Source organism: Pleurodeles waltl, chromosome 5, assembly GCF_031143425.1.
Source record: "Pleurodeles waltl isolate 20211129_DDA chromosome 5, aPleWal1.hap1.20221129, whole genome shotgun sequence".
Classification (NCBI taxonomy): Eukaryota; Metazoa; Chordata; class Amphibia; order Caudata; family Salamandridae; genus Pleurodeles; species Pleurodeles waltl.
The window spans coordinates 1527191439-1527209225 of NC_090444.1; the positions used below are offsets into that span (position 1 = coordinate 1527191439).

General features: G+C 43.2%; 1 protein-coding gene across 1 annotated transcript in view; it reads left to right on the forward strand.

The window, feature by feature from the left end:
- CSMD1 (CUB and Sushi multiple domains 1) overlaps positions 1–17787 on the forward strand; it is a 5088256-nt gene that overhangs the window by 4873324 nt on the left and 197145 nt on the right. Inside the window, exon 61 of the mRNA XM_069235813.1 lies at positions 5754–5927. Coding sequence (XP_069091914.1) covers positions 5754–5927 — 174 coding nt within the window. The remainder of the gene's footprint in view (positions 1–5753; positions 5928–17787) is intronic.

A 17787-nucleotide genomic window follows, 5' to 3' on the forward strand; every position in this document is an offset into this window, starting at 1 on the left:
CCTTGCTAGGGATCTGATAGAAATAAGAGTACTGCGTAAAATTTGAAGAATTTCTGATTTTATAGACTTTATTTTCGCTGGGGCAAGAAGTAGAGTGGGCGAGACCGAATCCACTAGAAAACCTAAAAACTTCATCTGTTGATCTGGAACTAGAGAAGATTTTCCATCGTTGACAACAAAACCGAGATCTGTCAGAAAAGTGGACATGAGATAGAAGAGATCTTGGTTCATAAGAAGGATATCGTCCAAGTAAATGATCAACCTGACACCTTGAGCTCTGAGAAAAGCTACTACTGGCTTCATGAGCTTTGTGAAACACCATGGAGCAGAAGAGAGGCCGAAAGGTAGGGAGAAAAAATGATAAGACTGGTTTTGCCATTGGAATTGTAACTACTTCCTGGAGACCAAAATCATAGGGACGGTGCGATACGCATCCTGAAGATCCAAGCGAACAATCCAGTTGTCCTGAAGCAAAGAATCCCTGAGATGCAAGATGGTTTCCATTTTAAAATGTCAGTAAACGACAAAGTGATTGAACTGTTTCAAGTTGATAACAGGGCGCATATTTTAGTTCTTCTTTTGGACTAGAAAGACTGAACTGACAAAGCCTGAAAAGTCGAGAAGAGAAGAGACAATTGCCTGTTTTTGAAGGAGAGTTTGAATCTGTGAGGAAATTAAGTTTGTCATTTCAGTAGAAAACTGTGGAGGACGAGGAAGCATTAACTAAAAAGACTTTGAGTAAAGCTCGATAGAATATCCTTGAACAGTATTTAAAACCCATGGATCTGCTGTAATTGACTGCCATTTTGGGAGGAATAGTAAAACTTGACCTCCTACAATAGGAGGGCCAGAATGGTGACTTACTGGGCTGAGAAGCGTATCTGGAACTCCTGTTGACTTTGTTACGGAAACCACAGCTTCTCTGCGTATAGAATTGTGGTCTGTACTCCTGGTAAAAGTTGTTCTGCTGGCCCTGGCAAAAACCAGATTGGAAAACATCTTCCTCAGTGATTGTTGAGCTTTGTCCAGCGAAGTGAAAGTTGCCACTTATTTACTAAGCTCCTTTATAAATGAGTCCCAAAACAGGAGACCTTCCGCCTTAATTCCTTGATCAGTGATGACCAGGTTTACCAGTTTCAGATCGAGCTTGAGTAGGAGATCCTTCCTGTGCTCATGGGTAATCACTGAATTAGCATTACCCAGTAAACATACAGCTCGCTAAACCCATAAAGCCATGTCAGCTGGGTTAACAGTGGCATTATCCAAGCGAGCTGCTTTAGCCAGGTCAAAAATGCGGGTTAGAGGTCCCACAATGTCTAACAGTTTGTCCTGGCATATGGACCATGCCTTATCCACACCATTGCGTGGATCCTTGCCGAACTTTGTAAAAAAGGTATTGAGTGAAGGGTCAAAAGCAGAGGTTACAGTTATCTTTGACTGAAGGGTAGGACAAGGACATTCCGATCTTAGTTTTGCTCTGACTTGTTTGTCCAGAGGCATGCTTAGTCTAGAAACTACACACTCTGCCACATGGTGCGCAGGAAGCCATTGAGTGAAATGTGGATGATTTATATCATTTGGGTCGAACATAGGAACCCCTACTGAGTCAATAATTTTACAAGGTTTGGAAAGTTCTTGAACAATATGTTTGGTTTTCTTGGGAGGAGGGGGGAAACAGATCCCCGTTGTTATTGTCGGATTTATCCATATCATACTCAGCTTCTTCCAAATCCTCATCAGTATCAAGGATTTTGATCATGATAATGGGGGAAGACAAGTGCTTGGACTTCGAGGTAAATTTTTTAGACAATTTATTCTTCGTTATCCCCTCACGTAAGGGAGGCCTTTGAGGAACCACGTCCTCTGCCTTTTATGATGAGGCCTTACCAACCAATAGCACCCCCTTGGTAACTTTAGAAAAAAAGGACGCTTTCTTCTATCCCCCGCAGACTGGGCCAAAATCGTCTTTGAAACCAAATTAAAAACAACATTTTCAAAAACAAATTGACAATTTATCCAATGAGGCAGAAACTCCCTGATCCACAGATAGTTGAATAAAATAATTTACATTTTCTTTACTATCCTCCTCCTCCTCATTAAGAGCGTTAGAAACAGGAGAACTGTCAATCTCCATGGTAATTATTGGTTAAAACTGTAGTTAATAGTTACGCAGGTAAAGAAAGGGTTAACACACTCAGTAACTGAGGAAAAAATGGTTTGGCTCCACCTGTGGGCAGAGAAAAGGGAGTGGCCAGCAAGGGTAACCCAGCAAAGAAAATGAAAGGAACCTTGAGGAGGATTGTGATGCCAGCGGTCGTATTTAGAGGCAATAAATACTTTCTGATAAGCAGAACTGCAGAAATTACTGAAGGCAAAGGTATGGAGTCGACCTTTCCTCTCAACCATCGTCACAAATGGTGACCGAAAGCTGACGGGAACATTGAAATATTCTAAACAGCAGGTGTGCGCGAAGCGGGGAAGGAAAGAAAACGTGCGCCTACAAGCCGATTAGGAAGAGAAATGCTGCGCAATAAGTGAACTCACAGATACCATTAATCACACTGTCAGAAATCACTATAATGAACCACACTAAGAGTATGATGAAAAAATATATACTTATCTTGACTGTGGACAGCAAGAAAAGAGGGCTGTTCATGGTCAAGATAGGTATTATCAGGGTAGCTCTTTCGTGATTGGTGGATTACTGGGAACTATGCATTTCTTCCCATTGGCCACTTCTGTTCACATTTTGGGATTTGTAGTTTTTTGTCTTGACTGCTGCTATTTAAAATAAACAAGAAAATAATGCATAATAGGAGCCTCCGATCTTGTCATAAAATTCACTGTTACCATCTATAATTCTATATATAAATGTATGGCTCTAGTAGATATTATTTCCATTTTTAAATATGATAACTCACTGCTATGATGTAGCAACATTTGATAACAAAACCCATTACCCACTGTTGCTACACTATAAATGCCTTCCAGGCCAGTGTGAAATGGCTCTCTGGGAGTCTATCAGCACAGCTCTGCTTGTCTGCTTTAAATGAAAGAAGAAACCATAGCTGCAGGAGGGGGAAGGTAGGGCGGGTAGGTGCTTGGGTTAAACAAAGATGGTGGGTAAGGTATTTTTTATTTTTTTTATTTTACCTTTGGCACAGGGATAGAAACAGTGGCCGTGTTATGTATGACTCCCCCACTACTCTTGTGGCACTATATATCAGCTGAAAGCAGGGGAAGATGACTGTGGGGGTCATACATAACACAAAATTACAGAAGAGTGAAAAGTGGAATACAGGGATGTTTTTTACCTGAGGATCTGAGTGACATAATAGACAACTCGATCTTCACTCTTGTTGTCTATTTGTTGTCACTCAGAGCCCCTCAGTAAAAAATTATGTAATTCACTGCTACCCATCCATATTTCTATATGTTATGCATGGCTCTGGTAGAGACCCACGAGCACGGATACCTGGATTCAAATCCAGTAATTAACTCCATTGGCATAGCAACAGTTGCTAACAAAAGCTGTCCCACTGTTGCTACATCATAAAGGATGTACATGATGCACTGTCAGACTTCTCTGCGAGATTGTCAGAGCAGCAGGAGAGTAGGAAGCGCAGCTTTTAAACTGGAGAGGAGGGAAGGATAGAGGATGGTGGGGGTAGGTGGCAGAATGGCAAGAATTTTATTTGAAATTTGGGACAGTGAGGAGAGGCCGTGTTATGTACAGCTTCCCATTACTTTTCTGTGTGACAGTTGAAAGAAGGGTCAGATGATTTTTGGGAGCCTTACATAACATAAAATTATAGATGGGTAAAAAGTGAATTACAGGTATATTATTCACCTAGAGATTCTGAGTAACATCATAGAAAACTTGAGTTTCACTCCTGTTGTCTATTTGATGTCAATCAGAAACCCTTGATGAAAAACTTCCAGATAATTACCATTATGTATATCTCTATATTTATTCATGCTGTTTGGCAATCTGAAACATATTTACTGTACCCAGTTACATACCATTTTTTCTAATGAGGTGCACAGAAAAATATCAGATCATATGTAGCTGCACTAGATAAAGTAATTTTAGTTTCAGAAACACATATTGTGACCTGTAATGTAATTTCATCTGAACCCCAACAAATCAGTGAACAATTGTCATTCTCTTTAGAGCAGGTGATTTTTGGATGTAGTGATCTTTTCTGGTTATAGCTGTTGCATTTATATTAAAAGTGGATTTGAAAATGTATTTCTTCAAACTTTGCTAAAATTAGATAATAGGGTGAAAAACATTCCTAGTGATGAAAAAGAGCATTTGCAAAAACAAGAGTAAAATGAGCAACCCAATCCAGAAAAATGTCAGCTAAGTATAAGCACATGCACATGGAGTAGTCAACAAGATGAGTGATATGATTAGCACAATTAATTACTAGAGACTACTACACTACAAGAAAGAGTATTATGCAGTCACACCAAGATGTTTCTCAATAAGCATATTTTTCAGGAATCTGAGAAAGAAGGTACACTCTGGATATAATTTGTAAGAGTACTGCATACCGTGGGTACATTTTCTGTGAAAGATCTGCACAAGGTTCAATCCTTTAGAAACTTTGTGGTGGAGAGAGATGTTTTGTTTTTTAGAACACAGCTTTTGTGGATCTTGTGTCATGGATATTGTTAGAGAAATGAAAAGTGTGAGCATATGAAATGTTTTTAAAATGAGGTGAGCAGTTCTCATAGTGCATCTCACATCACTTTAAGGAAAGCAAGATGCAGTGTGATATTTAATTTTTATTGGCCCTGAAATCTTTGAGCAGCCTGCAGGGCAGCTCTCTGTAGAGTCTATTATGGTGGAGGCTAATGCAATGGGATATGTCACGATGAATGCAAGAATTTCCAGCAATTCTACTGTTAATTGTGAGTGATGGGTAGAATGTACATGCCAATGTGTTTGAGCTTAGGGAGTTAAACATTTGCCAATATTGCAATGACCTGCTTATATTCCTTGTTGTATTCTTTTCATCTAAGTGTAATCCAAGGGATTTGCAAGTGAAGTCAAAGTTTAGAGTAATGCCAGCATGCCCAGTTGTTTCTTGTCTCACACACAGGCAATGGTAGAGTTTGATCTTGAGGAGAACAGTAAAAATAAAGGAAAATGACTTTAAGGTATCCATTCCCCACCCAATTGTGCATAGCTTGCAGAGCTTGTCTAATAATAAAGATTGTTTTGTGATAGTTCAATTTAACATACATCTGAGTATCATTTGTGTTCTGGTGAAAGGACTTGCAATCTTTTGTAAGAAGGTCTTGAATTATTTTCACCTAAAGTGTGAAGAGATATGTATAGCAGCCAGAGAAAGTAAAAGGCTAAGACAAAAAAAGCTTCACACTAAGACCAATTTTAATTTTTTTTATCTGTTGTGCTATTTTTCTCTCTTCCCTTTGCTCCATTCTCCAGGACATTATTATTTTCCCTCCCTACCTTGCCTTTTGTGAATTCTTGTTGGTATATTTGACAGAAAAGTGCTAGTGTCTGAAAGGCACCAGAAATAGGAAACTGAAACCACAGACCACAAGTGGCCATGGCCTTGCTTCTTTCATTTTCCTATTTATTGATGTATAAAAAAAGGCTTAGAAAAATAAATTTGAACAATTTCAACAAAGTTTTACAATGTAGAAACAACTGAGCTGAGTATGTGCACCTAATGGCTGTTTGTCACTAGCCTGTATACCTGTACTTTGTTTAACAGCTTCATTTTGTGGAGATCCTGGGACACCCCCTCATGGACACATGAATGGGAACAGCTTCATATTTGGGTCAGAAGTAACATTTCAGTGCAAACAACCCTATATACTGATTGGATCATCAAGAAGAGTTTGTCAGTCTGATGGAACTTGGAGTGGGGTTCAGCCTGCTTGTATAGGTAGGTTGAAGTCAATATTAGATGTTTATCATTAAGGTAAATTATTTCAAATATTTTTCTGCAATAACTGAGTAAATACTGGAATATACCATTCAGTGTCCTGTTAGAACAAATTTAAAGATATTGCATTGTTATTTTAAAATGTGATATGTAACACATTAGGCTCAATGAAAGTGTTGAATTTAGGTTCAGGTCAGGTGGATTTGAGACATGAAAAATAGAAAAGTATCTGCAATATACTGAAATGTATTGAAAGGTTATTTATTAATTTTCTCTGAAAATATATTTCCCAATCAAAATGTTAACAATGAGAATAGGTATATTTCAAACAGATTACTTTCAGACATTTCTTTAATTTTCAAACCAAAGTGTTGTAAGTAGGATACATAGAATACAAAAATTGATTTATGCTTTGTAATGTGTGTGCATGGTAGACAAAGTGTTATTTGTGATTCTATGTACATCTATCAAATATTATTAACATAATGGTACACCTTCAAATCCCATTTTTAAAAACATTTTTTCCATTTTTATCAATACCTTATCCCATTTCCCCTCTTCAGTTCCCAACAATTTATACATGTTATCTACTGTGACCATCACAATGTATTGTGTGTACATGCAAAGCATGTGCATATAACCTAATAGTTCTTGCCGCCTGCCAAGGAGCACAATAAAATCAGATTAAACTGCATCAGAAACAAATATTTAAAAGATTAATTGAACAATAGGATAGCATTCATATTTGAATATAAGTTAAAAAAAATTGACTGAAACTGCGTCAAATCAAGCAGCTTATGACATACCCAGGTGGTCGAACAAGTAGAATAAATACCCATCTTCCGGGATTTTTCTTAATTAATTATCTTGCAATCCATTGCAAAATTTCAGAGTCTAGAACCATTGGGAGAGCAGCGTCTGTTATCTGATGAGTATACTTTTCTTTTTGCTTTATACCTTATGATTTTTCAGGAATTTTGTTTCCACTTGGGTAGAGTTTATGAAGAAAACAAGAACACATGTAAACAGAAAAATGCTTTTGCAGAGATTCAGAAAGCTCTGTTGAACCTTGTACAAAAATTGTGTGCTTATATACATTTTTGAAGTGATGGGCATGTGCCTTTTGTGATGGATTGAACTTTTTTCTTCAGGTCATTAATTAACTTCGCAGAGAAACAGTTGCTACTTCATAACTCCATTATATTGCCAAACTCAATTCAAACTGAAAGGTTCAGATCATAACAGTGCATATTTAACTACTCTTCATTCAAAGATGAAACAAGGTGTAAATGTTTCTGCTTGGTGGATGTTTTCTTTTTACAAAGTTTGTCATCCTTATAAAACAATATGGCTGTGATATGGGAAAGTGAATATACATGGATTTGGAGATTTTTGATAGAGAAAGAGCACCAATCCCTTGAATTGTGTCATTATATGCCCTATTTTCAGAAGAAAAACCATGTTATTCTCTAATTGTGAATGGATTATACTATTACTAATGTAAGCGGATCATCAGAATCAGCTCAAGTTAAATGAGAGTGTTGTATGCCTAGTGCAATTGGTATTAAATAAAACATAACTATTGTCAATTAAAACAAGCCTCATATTAGTGTTAAAAATATAGAGGGAGTGGGTAGTAGTAATGCAAAACGTGCCTCCTAAAAATGTGGATTACATACAATTATTTTCCAAAGAATTGCAATAGGTAATACAATCTGCGTGCTCACTCAAGTGATTAATGAAAATAAAGAGATGGTAAATAATCTGTGGAGGCTACAGATATTTTGTATCCCTTGGAGAGTAGAATCTCTTTATCTGATTTATTCTCATTGCTGGTTTCATTTTCTGGTGGTAAGAATCATAAGGGGATAGGAAGGAGCATAATTACCCAGTTAAAAGGGTGGAGGGAATTTTTGAAAAGGACATATCTGACCTTTCAGAGAGTAGAATATATCCAGATAAATCTGATTGACACTGCAGATGTAGCAGCAATGGGTGGATTTCCAACATATCATATGGACAAACCCAGTTGTTGCAGACTATTCAGCCAAGTTAACTAACAATACAAGTAATGACTGAACTGGGAGGTGATCAAAACAACAGAAATGTCATTTGGGTTGCCTGACAAGAAATCGAAGAAACAGAAGTGAATATAAATTTATTGACTACTCAATGCAGCTGGCCAAAAGATCCACTTTAATTAACTGGAAATCAAATAAGGCCACCAGATTAAGACAATGGCAAACAGATTTATTGAAAGTGATAATAGCTGAAAACACAATACTGAAAAATTAGAGGAGGGAGGGAGGGAGAAATGAGAAAGGACATCCTATTACACTGGGGCAACACATTCTTCAACTGGCAGAACGGTGTTCAAAGAGATTCCAACAAAAAACATGTACAACTGCACAAATGTATACAGGAATAGAATTAGGAAGAATAACGTTTTTCAGCTTTCCCAAATGATCCCAGGGCGATTAGTTTCAATAAGGCCAGATAAACAAAATATTCTCAACATAGTTAAGCAAGAAAAGTATTTTCTAGATTCCACTCACACAAGTTTTAAAAACACTGAGTGTAATTTGTTGTAATTCACCTGATTTCCAACACATCAGTTGAAAAGTAATTATACTTAGGGCCTCATTACAAGTGTGGCAGTCCAAGGACCACCACACACACATTGACAATCCAACCACCTCACTCCAGGCAGTCCAAAACCAAAATATAACTTTGTCTGAAGACTGCCATCCCCACCAGGATCATAGATCCTGACGGGGTTATGGAGGTCAGGCTTAAAACCAGCCAGGGCAGTGTCAAACTCAGCACCACCTGGCTGTTTATAACTCCACATTCCGCCAGCCTTTTCATAGTGGGGACCCCACCATGAAAAGGCTATCAGAAAACTAGTACCAGGGGCCACAGGGGGACCTCTGCATTGATTATGTCCAGAGCAGTGCTTTGCAGACAGTGCGCATTCAGAGAGTGCTGGACGGCCCACTGTCTGCTATGATAAAGGACTCGGCTCCCTTAAGGGAAGTTGAGTCCTATACCCTAGTACGGTTCCTGCCGGACGCATATTACAATGTTCTCACAGGTCAGCTCTGGCAGTGATGTCCAGTCACAGTGAGACTGCCAAACTCAAAATGAGATCCAAAGTTTCGATATTTTGCTTTCTTGTAACATTATCTGCAGTGTACTTACCGGCAATGCATTGTGTGCTTATCCTAATTATCTGAAAATAGCCATTGGATTGGCTTAGAGATGTTTTACTATTTTGTAAAGCTATGATTTGTGTTATGAAGTGTTTATGATATTGGTGGTTCACTAATAGATGGCTTTTTAAACAGTTTACTTTCTGAGCCAAATTTTGCAAATCATATTTGTTGATTAATACTACAAACTGAAAATGTTAATAAGGCAGTCATTCCTGATAGTATTCTTGATGTGGTTTTGAGGAGGAGTAGGTCCTATATATATAAAGATAATGGGGGTCATTCTGACTCCCGCCGGCCGCGGTAACCGCAGTGCCGCCGGGAGCCGCCAGAATACCGCTGCGCGGTCAGAAGACCGCCGCGGTTATTCTGTGTTTCCCGCTGGGCGGGCGGGCGACTGCTAGAAGGCCGCCCGCCAGCCCAGCTGGAAACCCCTTTCCACGAGGATGCCGACTCCGAATGGAGCCGGCGGAGTGGAAAGGGTGCGACGGGTGCAGTTGCACCCGTCGCGAATTTCAGTGTCTGCTATGGAGACACAGAAATTCTCAGTGGGGCCCTGTTACGGGGCCCCTGCAGTGCCCATGCCATTGGCATGGGCACTGCAGGGGCCCCCAGGGGCCCCACAACACCCCATACCGCCATCCTGATCCTGGCGGCCAAAACCGCCAGGAACAGGATGGCGGTATGGGGGTCGGAATCCCCATGGCGGCGCAGCAAGCTGCGCCGCCATGGAGGATTCCCATGGGCAGCGGAAAACCGGCGGTGTCCGTTTCTGACCGCAGCTGTACCGCCTCGGTCAGAATGCCCAAGGGAGCACCGCCAGCCTGTTGGCGGTGCTCCCGACCGCCAGGGTTGGAATGACCCCCAATGTTTTGGAATTTAAAATTAACTCTACATAATTTGACTTAACCTGGGATGCCCTAGTGGGGAGATCAGGACAGACATCTCTGCAGCTTCTGTAGGATATACGTTTTGTCATACGCCTGGACCGCGCCCAGCGCCACCCCCCCTGGTCCTCACGCCCCCCGCACCTCCTGCTTCCGATACTCGGCCCGCGAACTCCTCGCCCTCAACCCTGGCCCCTCCACAGAGTGCTTCCTGGCCACCCCGAAGCACACCAAAGGACCTTTTTCCTGCCACTCCTGCAACTTCTCCTGCAACAGAACAACGAAGCCAGCAACAACCAACACAAACCACCTGCACTGCATCCTCCTCAACACACGCTCCGCACAAAAACATGCCATCGAGCTCTGGGACTTGCTCGACACCACCGCCCCAGACGTGGCCTTCCTGACCGAAACCTGGTGGAACGACTCTTCGGCCCCTGACATCGCCATCGCCATACCTGACGGATACAAGATCACCAGAAGAGATCGCACCAACGGAATCGGCGGAGGGATAGCCATCGCCCACAAATCTACCCTCAAGATCCACACCCACACGGACGACACCCTCAAGACAGCCGAACACCTCCACTTCCAGATTCACACGGACCCCAACACTACCCTCAGAGGAACCCTCATATACGGCCCTCCAGGACCAAGAGCCCCCTTCAGCGACACCGTCTCCGACCTCGCAAGCACCCACGCCCTCGCCTCTCCAGACTACATCCTCCTGGGAGACCTAAACTTCCACCTGGAAAACAACAACGACGCCAACACCGCATCACTGACCACCAACCTCATCAACCTCGGACTCCGTCAACTGGTCAACACTCCCACCCACATCGCCGGACACACGCTTGACCCACTCTTCACCTCAAGCAACCACATCTCTTTCAGCCACACCTCCGAACTCCACTGGACCGACCATCACTGCGTCCACTTCACCTTCAAGAAAAACACCGAACACCACCGCATCCCTCAACCGCCTCACCGCCGCTGGGGAAAAGTCACCGAAGACCAACTAACCAGCACACTCGCCAAATACCCACCACCCGAACCCACCGACCCGAGCACCGCCGCCATCAACCTCCATCAATGGATCCTCAACTGCGCCAACACCTTAGCCCCACTCAAGAAACCCACGCCAACCAAGAAAAGAAAAAAACAGCCTGGTTCACAGACGAACTGACCACCTCCAAACGCACCTGCCAGAAACTCAAGAAGAAATGGATCCTCGAGCGCACACCCGACAACCTTGCTACCCTCAAGGACGCCAACCGTGAACACTACCAACGGATCCGACTCGCCAAGCGCGCCCACTTCACAGAACGCCTCGACAACAACGCCCACGACTGCAAAGAACTCTTCTGCATTGTGAAGGAACTCTCCAACCCTAACGCCAACGACGTCCCTCCCTCCCAGAAACTCTGCGACGATCTCTCCACCTTCTTCCACCAGAAAATCACAGCCATCCACGACAGCTTCAACACCGCACCTCTGCCAGACCCCACCCCTGACGACTCCTCCCACGCCTGCCGCCTCACCACCTGGACCCAAGTAGACGACACTGAAACCCTAACAACCATGAATTCCATCCACTCAGGCTCTCCCACAGACCCGTGCCCACATCACGTATTTAACAAAGCCGACGCCACCATCGCCCCCAAACTCCGCAAGATCATCAACCTCTCCTTCAACACCGCCACCTTCCCAGACAGCTGGAAGCACGCAGAAATCCAACCCCTCCTCAAGAAACCCAAGGCTGACCCCAACGATCTCAAAAACTTCCGACCGATCTCTCTCCTCCCTTTTCCAGCGAAAGTCATTGAGAAGATCGTCAACGCACAGCTCGCCCACTTCCTAGAAGACAACTCCATCCTAGACCCCTCACAATCTGGATTCAGACGAAACCACAGCACTGAGACCGCACTCCTCGCCGCCACAGATGACATCAGACAACAAATGGACAACGGCGAAACCTCAGCCCTCATCCTCCTCGACCTATCAGCCGATTTCGACACAGTCTGCCACCGCACCCTGCTAACCCGTCTCCACGAAGCCGGCATCCAAGACAAAGCCCTCAACTGGATCTCATCCTTCCTCTCCGACAGAACCCAGAGAGTCCGACTCTCACCCTTCCGCTCCAAAGCCACCAACCTCATCTGCGGCGTCCCCCAAGGCCCCTCTCTTAGCCCAATGTTGTTCAACGTCTACATGGCCCCCCTCGCACAACTGGCCCGTCAACACAACCTTAGCATCATCTCCTACGCCGACGACACCCAGCTCGTCCTCTCCCTGACCAAAGATCCGCTCACCGCCAAAACCAACCTCCACGAGGGACTAAAATCCATCGCCGAGTGGATGAGCAACAGCCGCCTGAAGCTCAACTCCGACAAGACGGAAGCCCTCATCCTCGGACGCTCCCCCTCGGCCTGGAACGACTCCTGGTGGCCCACCGCCCTCGGACCCCCACCCACCCCAGCCAGCCACGTACGAAACCTCGGCTTCGTCCTCGACTCTGCTCTCACCATGTCCAAACAGATCAACGCCGTCTCCTCCTCTTGTTTCAACACCCTCCGCATGTTCCGCAGGATCTTCAAGTGGATTCCAACAGGAACCAGGAAGACGGTGACTCAAGCCCTCGTCAGTAGCAGACTTGACTACGGCAACGCACTCTACACAGGCATCCCAACGAAAGACATCAAACGACTCCAACGCATCCAGAACGCATCCGCCCGCCTGATCCTCGACATACCCCGCCAATGTCACATCTCCCCCCACCTGAAGGACCTCCACTGGCTCCCTGTGGAAAAAAGGATCCCCAGCGCCTCGAAACCCTGTCGGGTACATAGCGCGCTTTATAAATTCACTGATTGATTGATTGATTGTCATCACCTCAAGGATCAGTATAGCTATCTATCTAGCCATCTATGTGTGTATATCTATCTATCTATCTATCTATCTATCTATCTATCTATCTATCTATATATATATATATGTTACTGGTACATTAAAGTTAAGAAAGAGAATAAAAAAATCTTTGAAATTCACTAAAAAACAAAAGGTTACAAGGATGTTGTAGTTAGGTTCAGATTTTACAGTCACAAAACCATTGAAGTTCAGCTGTTATAGTTAAAGTTATTTAAAATAACTACATCTTGTGCCATAAGGTAAGTATAACGTGTGCCCCCATGATGCACATTTTTCTAATCAATAATTTTATTGCAAAAGTTACAGTGATATTATCAATTGTACCTAAGGTAATTAGCAGTGCATGGCAAAGGCATTCAGTAGATCTCAAGATATTAAAAAAAATAAAAATTTGTATGGCTGGGTGGAGCCTAAGATTGGCTGTGAGCACTTCAACCAGAAAGCACTGACAGCTATCTTGGGACCTATATACATTATAGCACCCCTATGAAACGCATTGTATTGAATGGCAGGTTTTGAGGGTCACAATAAGCACAACGTGTAAAGGGTGATAACAAATTTTAGTTACAATATAAATCATTTGTTGATGTGGTACCATAGTAATTTTAGGACTTGTGGTGTGTTCTAAGGTGATTTTATCCTCCTGGGATGTCATGCATCATGTTTGAAAGCAAACTGTATTCTCATGATTTTCCCAGAGGGGTTATGGAAGGTACATCAGAAGCTAAATTGAGAGCATATTTTCTGTAAATTCACATTAACTTTCTCAGCCATATGAGAATGAAGTCTGACATTCTCAGTAAAACATGAACTTCCAACAGGAACAGTCTGTGAGTTGTTTCACTTGTGTTCAACTGCAGCCTCCCAAAGAACTAGAGTGATAAAAGGATTACTTATGACACAATTAAGACACACCTAAAGCCATCTTGATTGAATCAAACTGGCAACACCTAAAACATTTAATTTAGAAAGGAAAAAAATGAGGGGGTTCATTTTGTCATAGAAATTATGGTCAACGATTTAAAAAGAAAAACTAGGACACATTTTAAGTCAGTTCTCCAATATCTTCCTCTTTTATTTCATTAAAATATTAAGGCAAACAGATAAACATGCACTTTAAATACCAGCAGCAGACTTCCAGTAAACTCCTTAGTGATCAACAGCTTACAGTGTTCTAATGAGCAACTAGAGACCTAACATTCTGAATTTATGCCAAACGTGTGACACATCTGAAAGCTACCTTGATAGATTCAAACTTGAAAACTTAAAGCATTTTACTGCAGTAAATGAAGAGATTAGGTAGCTTCATAACAAGATGGCCACCAGAGAACATAGAGCTCAAATGTAGTACAAATATTATCCAAATTTGGTCCAACTATAGCCCAATGACAGAAGTGTGCAAAACACTTAGGTTCATATGTACGAACACTTTTTCCCATAGGCACAGAATGGGTAAAAACCTTTGCTACAACTGGCCCTTAATTTCATTGTTTTGTGAAGTTGCATAAAACACATACGTGACCCAAAGATACTGGAGTGCGTGTTACATTACACATGGACACATTCATTTTGGTTTCAGGATGGGGAGATTAAGTGATTTGCCCAGACTCATAGGATGTTGAGCAAACAGTGAAACTTGAATCTGGTTTCCCAGTTGCAAAGTCTTCATCTCTGACCATAACACCATATCATCTCCCCTAAATTAAACATGTAATCAAGTGAGTTAGCAAATAAATTAAAAGTGTTTTGTCAGTATTTTCAAACTCAGACAATATGTCCTAATTTTAGTTTTTTACAGCACTAACCATAATTTGTATGGAAATGAGACACTAATTTTGATAATTTGTCAAGGAAATACTTTAGGTGTTATTGTTCTGATTACATCAAGATGATGTCAGGTGTGCTACACTTTTATAATAGATATAGAATGTCAGCACTCAAATAATTGAGGGTATGACGGAAAGTACAGAGGCAACAAGTTGACCATGAGGTGCAGCGGCACCACAATGGAACATGGAGGGCAGGGAAAAGGGGTAGCAAGGGTAAGACACCAACCATGCAGGATAGGCAAGAGAGCCTGTGGCAATATAACTGATTATTGCGAGCAGAAGGATGAGGCAGTGGCAGTACAACCATACATTTCAACAGACCTGATTCAGGCAGGAGACTCTCTATGTTTTTAAGCCGAAAAGGTTTTTTTTATTTTTTATATTCCTTCTCCTGCCTAAAAATTCCTCTTTTTCAATGTAAGTCGATGGGAAAAATCCATTCCTCAGGTTTCTTCTTCAAAATCTCCATTGGATCACGGAGGGCAGGAGGGATAGTGTGGGACATGGATTTGGATAACAGAGGGTGGGAGAGAGATGGGGAGGGGTACAAACTGTCATTATAGGGCAGATGTCAGGGGTTGCAGCAGCACAATACACCACACATGGCAAGTGGGACAACAGTGCAGCACAAAAGATCATGGAAAGCATTAGGGAAGGGATAGGGCCATGCACATAGATATCAGAGAGCAGAGGGGAAAGAGTCAAGGCTAACAAACTGACCATACTGGACAGACAGGAGGGACAGTTGCAGATTAATGGACCATGAAAGGCAGGAAGGAGGGGGCCAGGACACAACAACAGACCAGACAAAGCAGGAGGGAGAGATTAGGGGTGTGCACATGGAAAACAGAGTGCAGGGGGGCAAGGGGGCAAAGAGCAGCAAACTGACCATGGAAGGCAGGAAGAATGGGCAGTGGAAGTACAACACACCTTGGAGGGCCAGAGTGAGACTATAACAACATTCATGAAGACAACAGAGGAAAGGTTGTAGGGTGGGTCAGGGGCAGCAAAATGGCCATGTATGGCATGTGGGAGGAGTAATAGCAGCACAACGGCCATGGCGGGCAAGAGAGAGCAGGCAGGGGCTTGCACAAAGGATCTTGGAGGACAGAAGGAAGGGGTAGTGGCTTGACATAGACAAGAGAGGCCAGGGTAAGGTGCCTCACCACAGACCACGCAGGGCAGGCAGGAGGAGCAGTTGTAGCACAACACAGCATGGAGGACAGAAGAGAGTGCCAGCAAAATGGTCCATGGAGGGCAGGAGGGAGGGGCCAGGGGCATGGAACTCAGACAGACATGATAGAGGTGGCAGGGACACGAGGCACCCATCTGATTATGCTAGGTAGGTGGGACGGACAGTGTCAGCTCAAAAGAACACTAAGAGTAGGTAGGAGGAGCAGAGGCAGGTTTATGGAACATATTGGGCATAAAGGAGGGAGCAGGGACATGCACATAGACATTGAGGGCACAGAAGGAGGGTAGGGGCAGCAAGGGAAACACAGAGGCTAAGCACGAGGGCATGAAGAGCAGGAGGAGTAGGTAGGGACATCAGTCTAAATGGAGGGCAGTAACAGCACATTGTACCAGGGAGAGCAGTAGGGAGGGGGCTGATGCATAGACTCGGACAACAGAGGGTAGAGAGGAGGTGGTTGGGGCAGCAAGCTAACTGTTCAGGGTAGGCAGGAAGGGAAGCTGCAAAACAGCATCCACAATGGGCTTTAATGAGGGAGCAGGAGCATGAACTTGGACAATGGATGGCAAGGAGGAGTGGGGGAAGGAGCAGCAGCTTTGGTTGGGGAAGCACAATGCCAGGCTAGGCCCTGCATCCACCACCCCCACTGTGCATTGTGATTGGCATCTTACTTAACATAAAAAAAAAAAAAAAGAAACTAGAAATTCACTGAAAATAACAAAGGTTACAGGGATGTTATAAATAGGTTCAGATTTTACATGCATAAATCCACAGAAAATGAGCTGATTATAACTCTATCTAACTTTAACTCGTGCCTTAAGGTAACTATAACTCGCACCTTTACCATGCAATGCTAATTACCTCAGATTATTACACAACTCATGACATCTTTCGTGACATCACTGTAACAGTTGCAGTAAAATTATAACTCTTGTGCTTAGGTAACTATTACTTGCTCCCCCACGATGCACAGCTCTCTCATAAATAGTTACTGCAAAAATCTGGATCTAACTCTAACATCCCTGAAACCTTTGTTTTTTTAGTGATTATATATATATATATATATACATACATTCAGACATATATATATGTGTGTGTGTGTGTGTATATATATATATATATATTTATATATATATATATAATTTTTGTTCAATATTGGGGGCATGTGGCCCTTCTCCTGGGCTAATTTCAGCCCTGGGGACTGCAGACACCAGGCATAATAATGAAAGGGAGGGTGATACATACATCCCTCCCCTAAAACAAAATGTGGCAGGCCCTGGGAGATGGGATCCCGAGAGACAAAATTTGCCAAGGCTAGGGACTGTGTGCCCCATCCCCCATTAATTAAGTAATGGGACCCAGGAGATGGGGTCCTTGGGACGAAATTTGCCTGGGGAGAGAGGCTGCATGCCCTCCTCTAAGGTTGGCTACCTTTGGGGGGTTGGCCACAGGGCCTGGTCTGGCCAACCTCTCGCTGCACCTGAAGGGTATGTGTAGCATGGGGTTGGCTGCATGTGGGGGGTTGGCCATAGGGTGGGGTTGGTTGCATGCAGTGGTTTGGCTACAGGGCCTGGCTTCAGGCTGTTCAACTAATGTATGGCAATTAAATATTACTTTATGCTAAAACAAAAAAAAAAGCATGACTTTTGTTCATGCATGGCAGGTGGTTTGCCAGAGGGCACAGCAAGAGGGACACCCATCCCCAGGACCTTCTTTTAGAGGGGAGGGGGGATACTTGCCCTCCCCCTCCCTGAGCCAGTTATGGCCCTGGGTACCCCATCCCCAAGGGTCATATATATTTTAAAGGGAAGG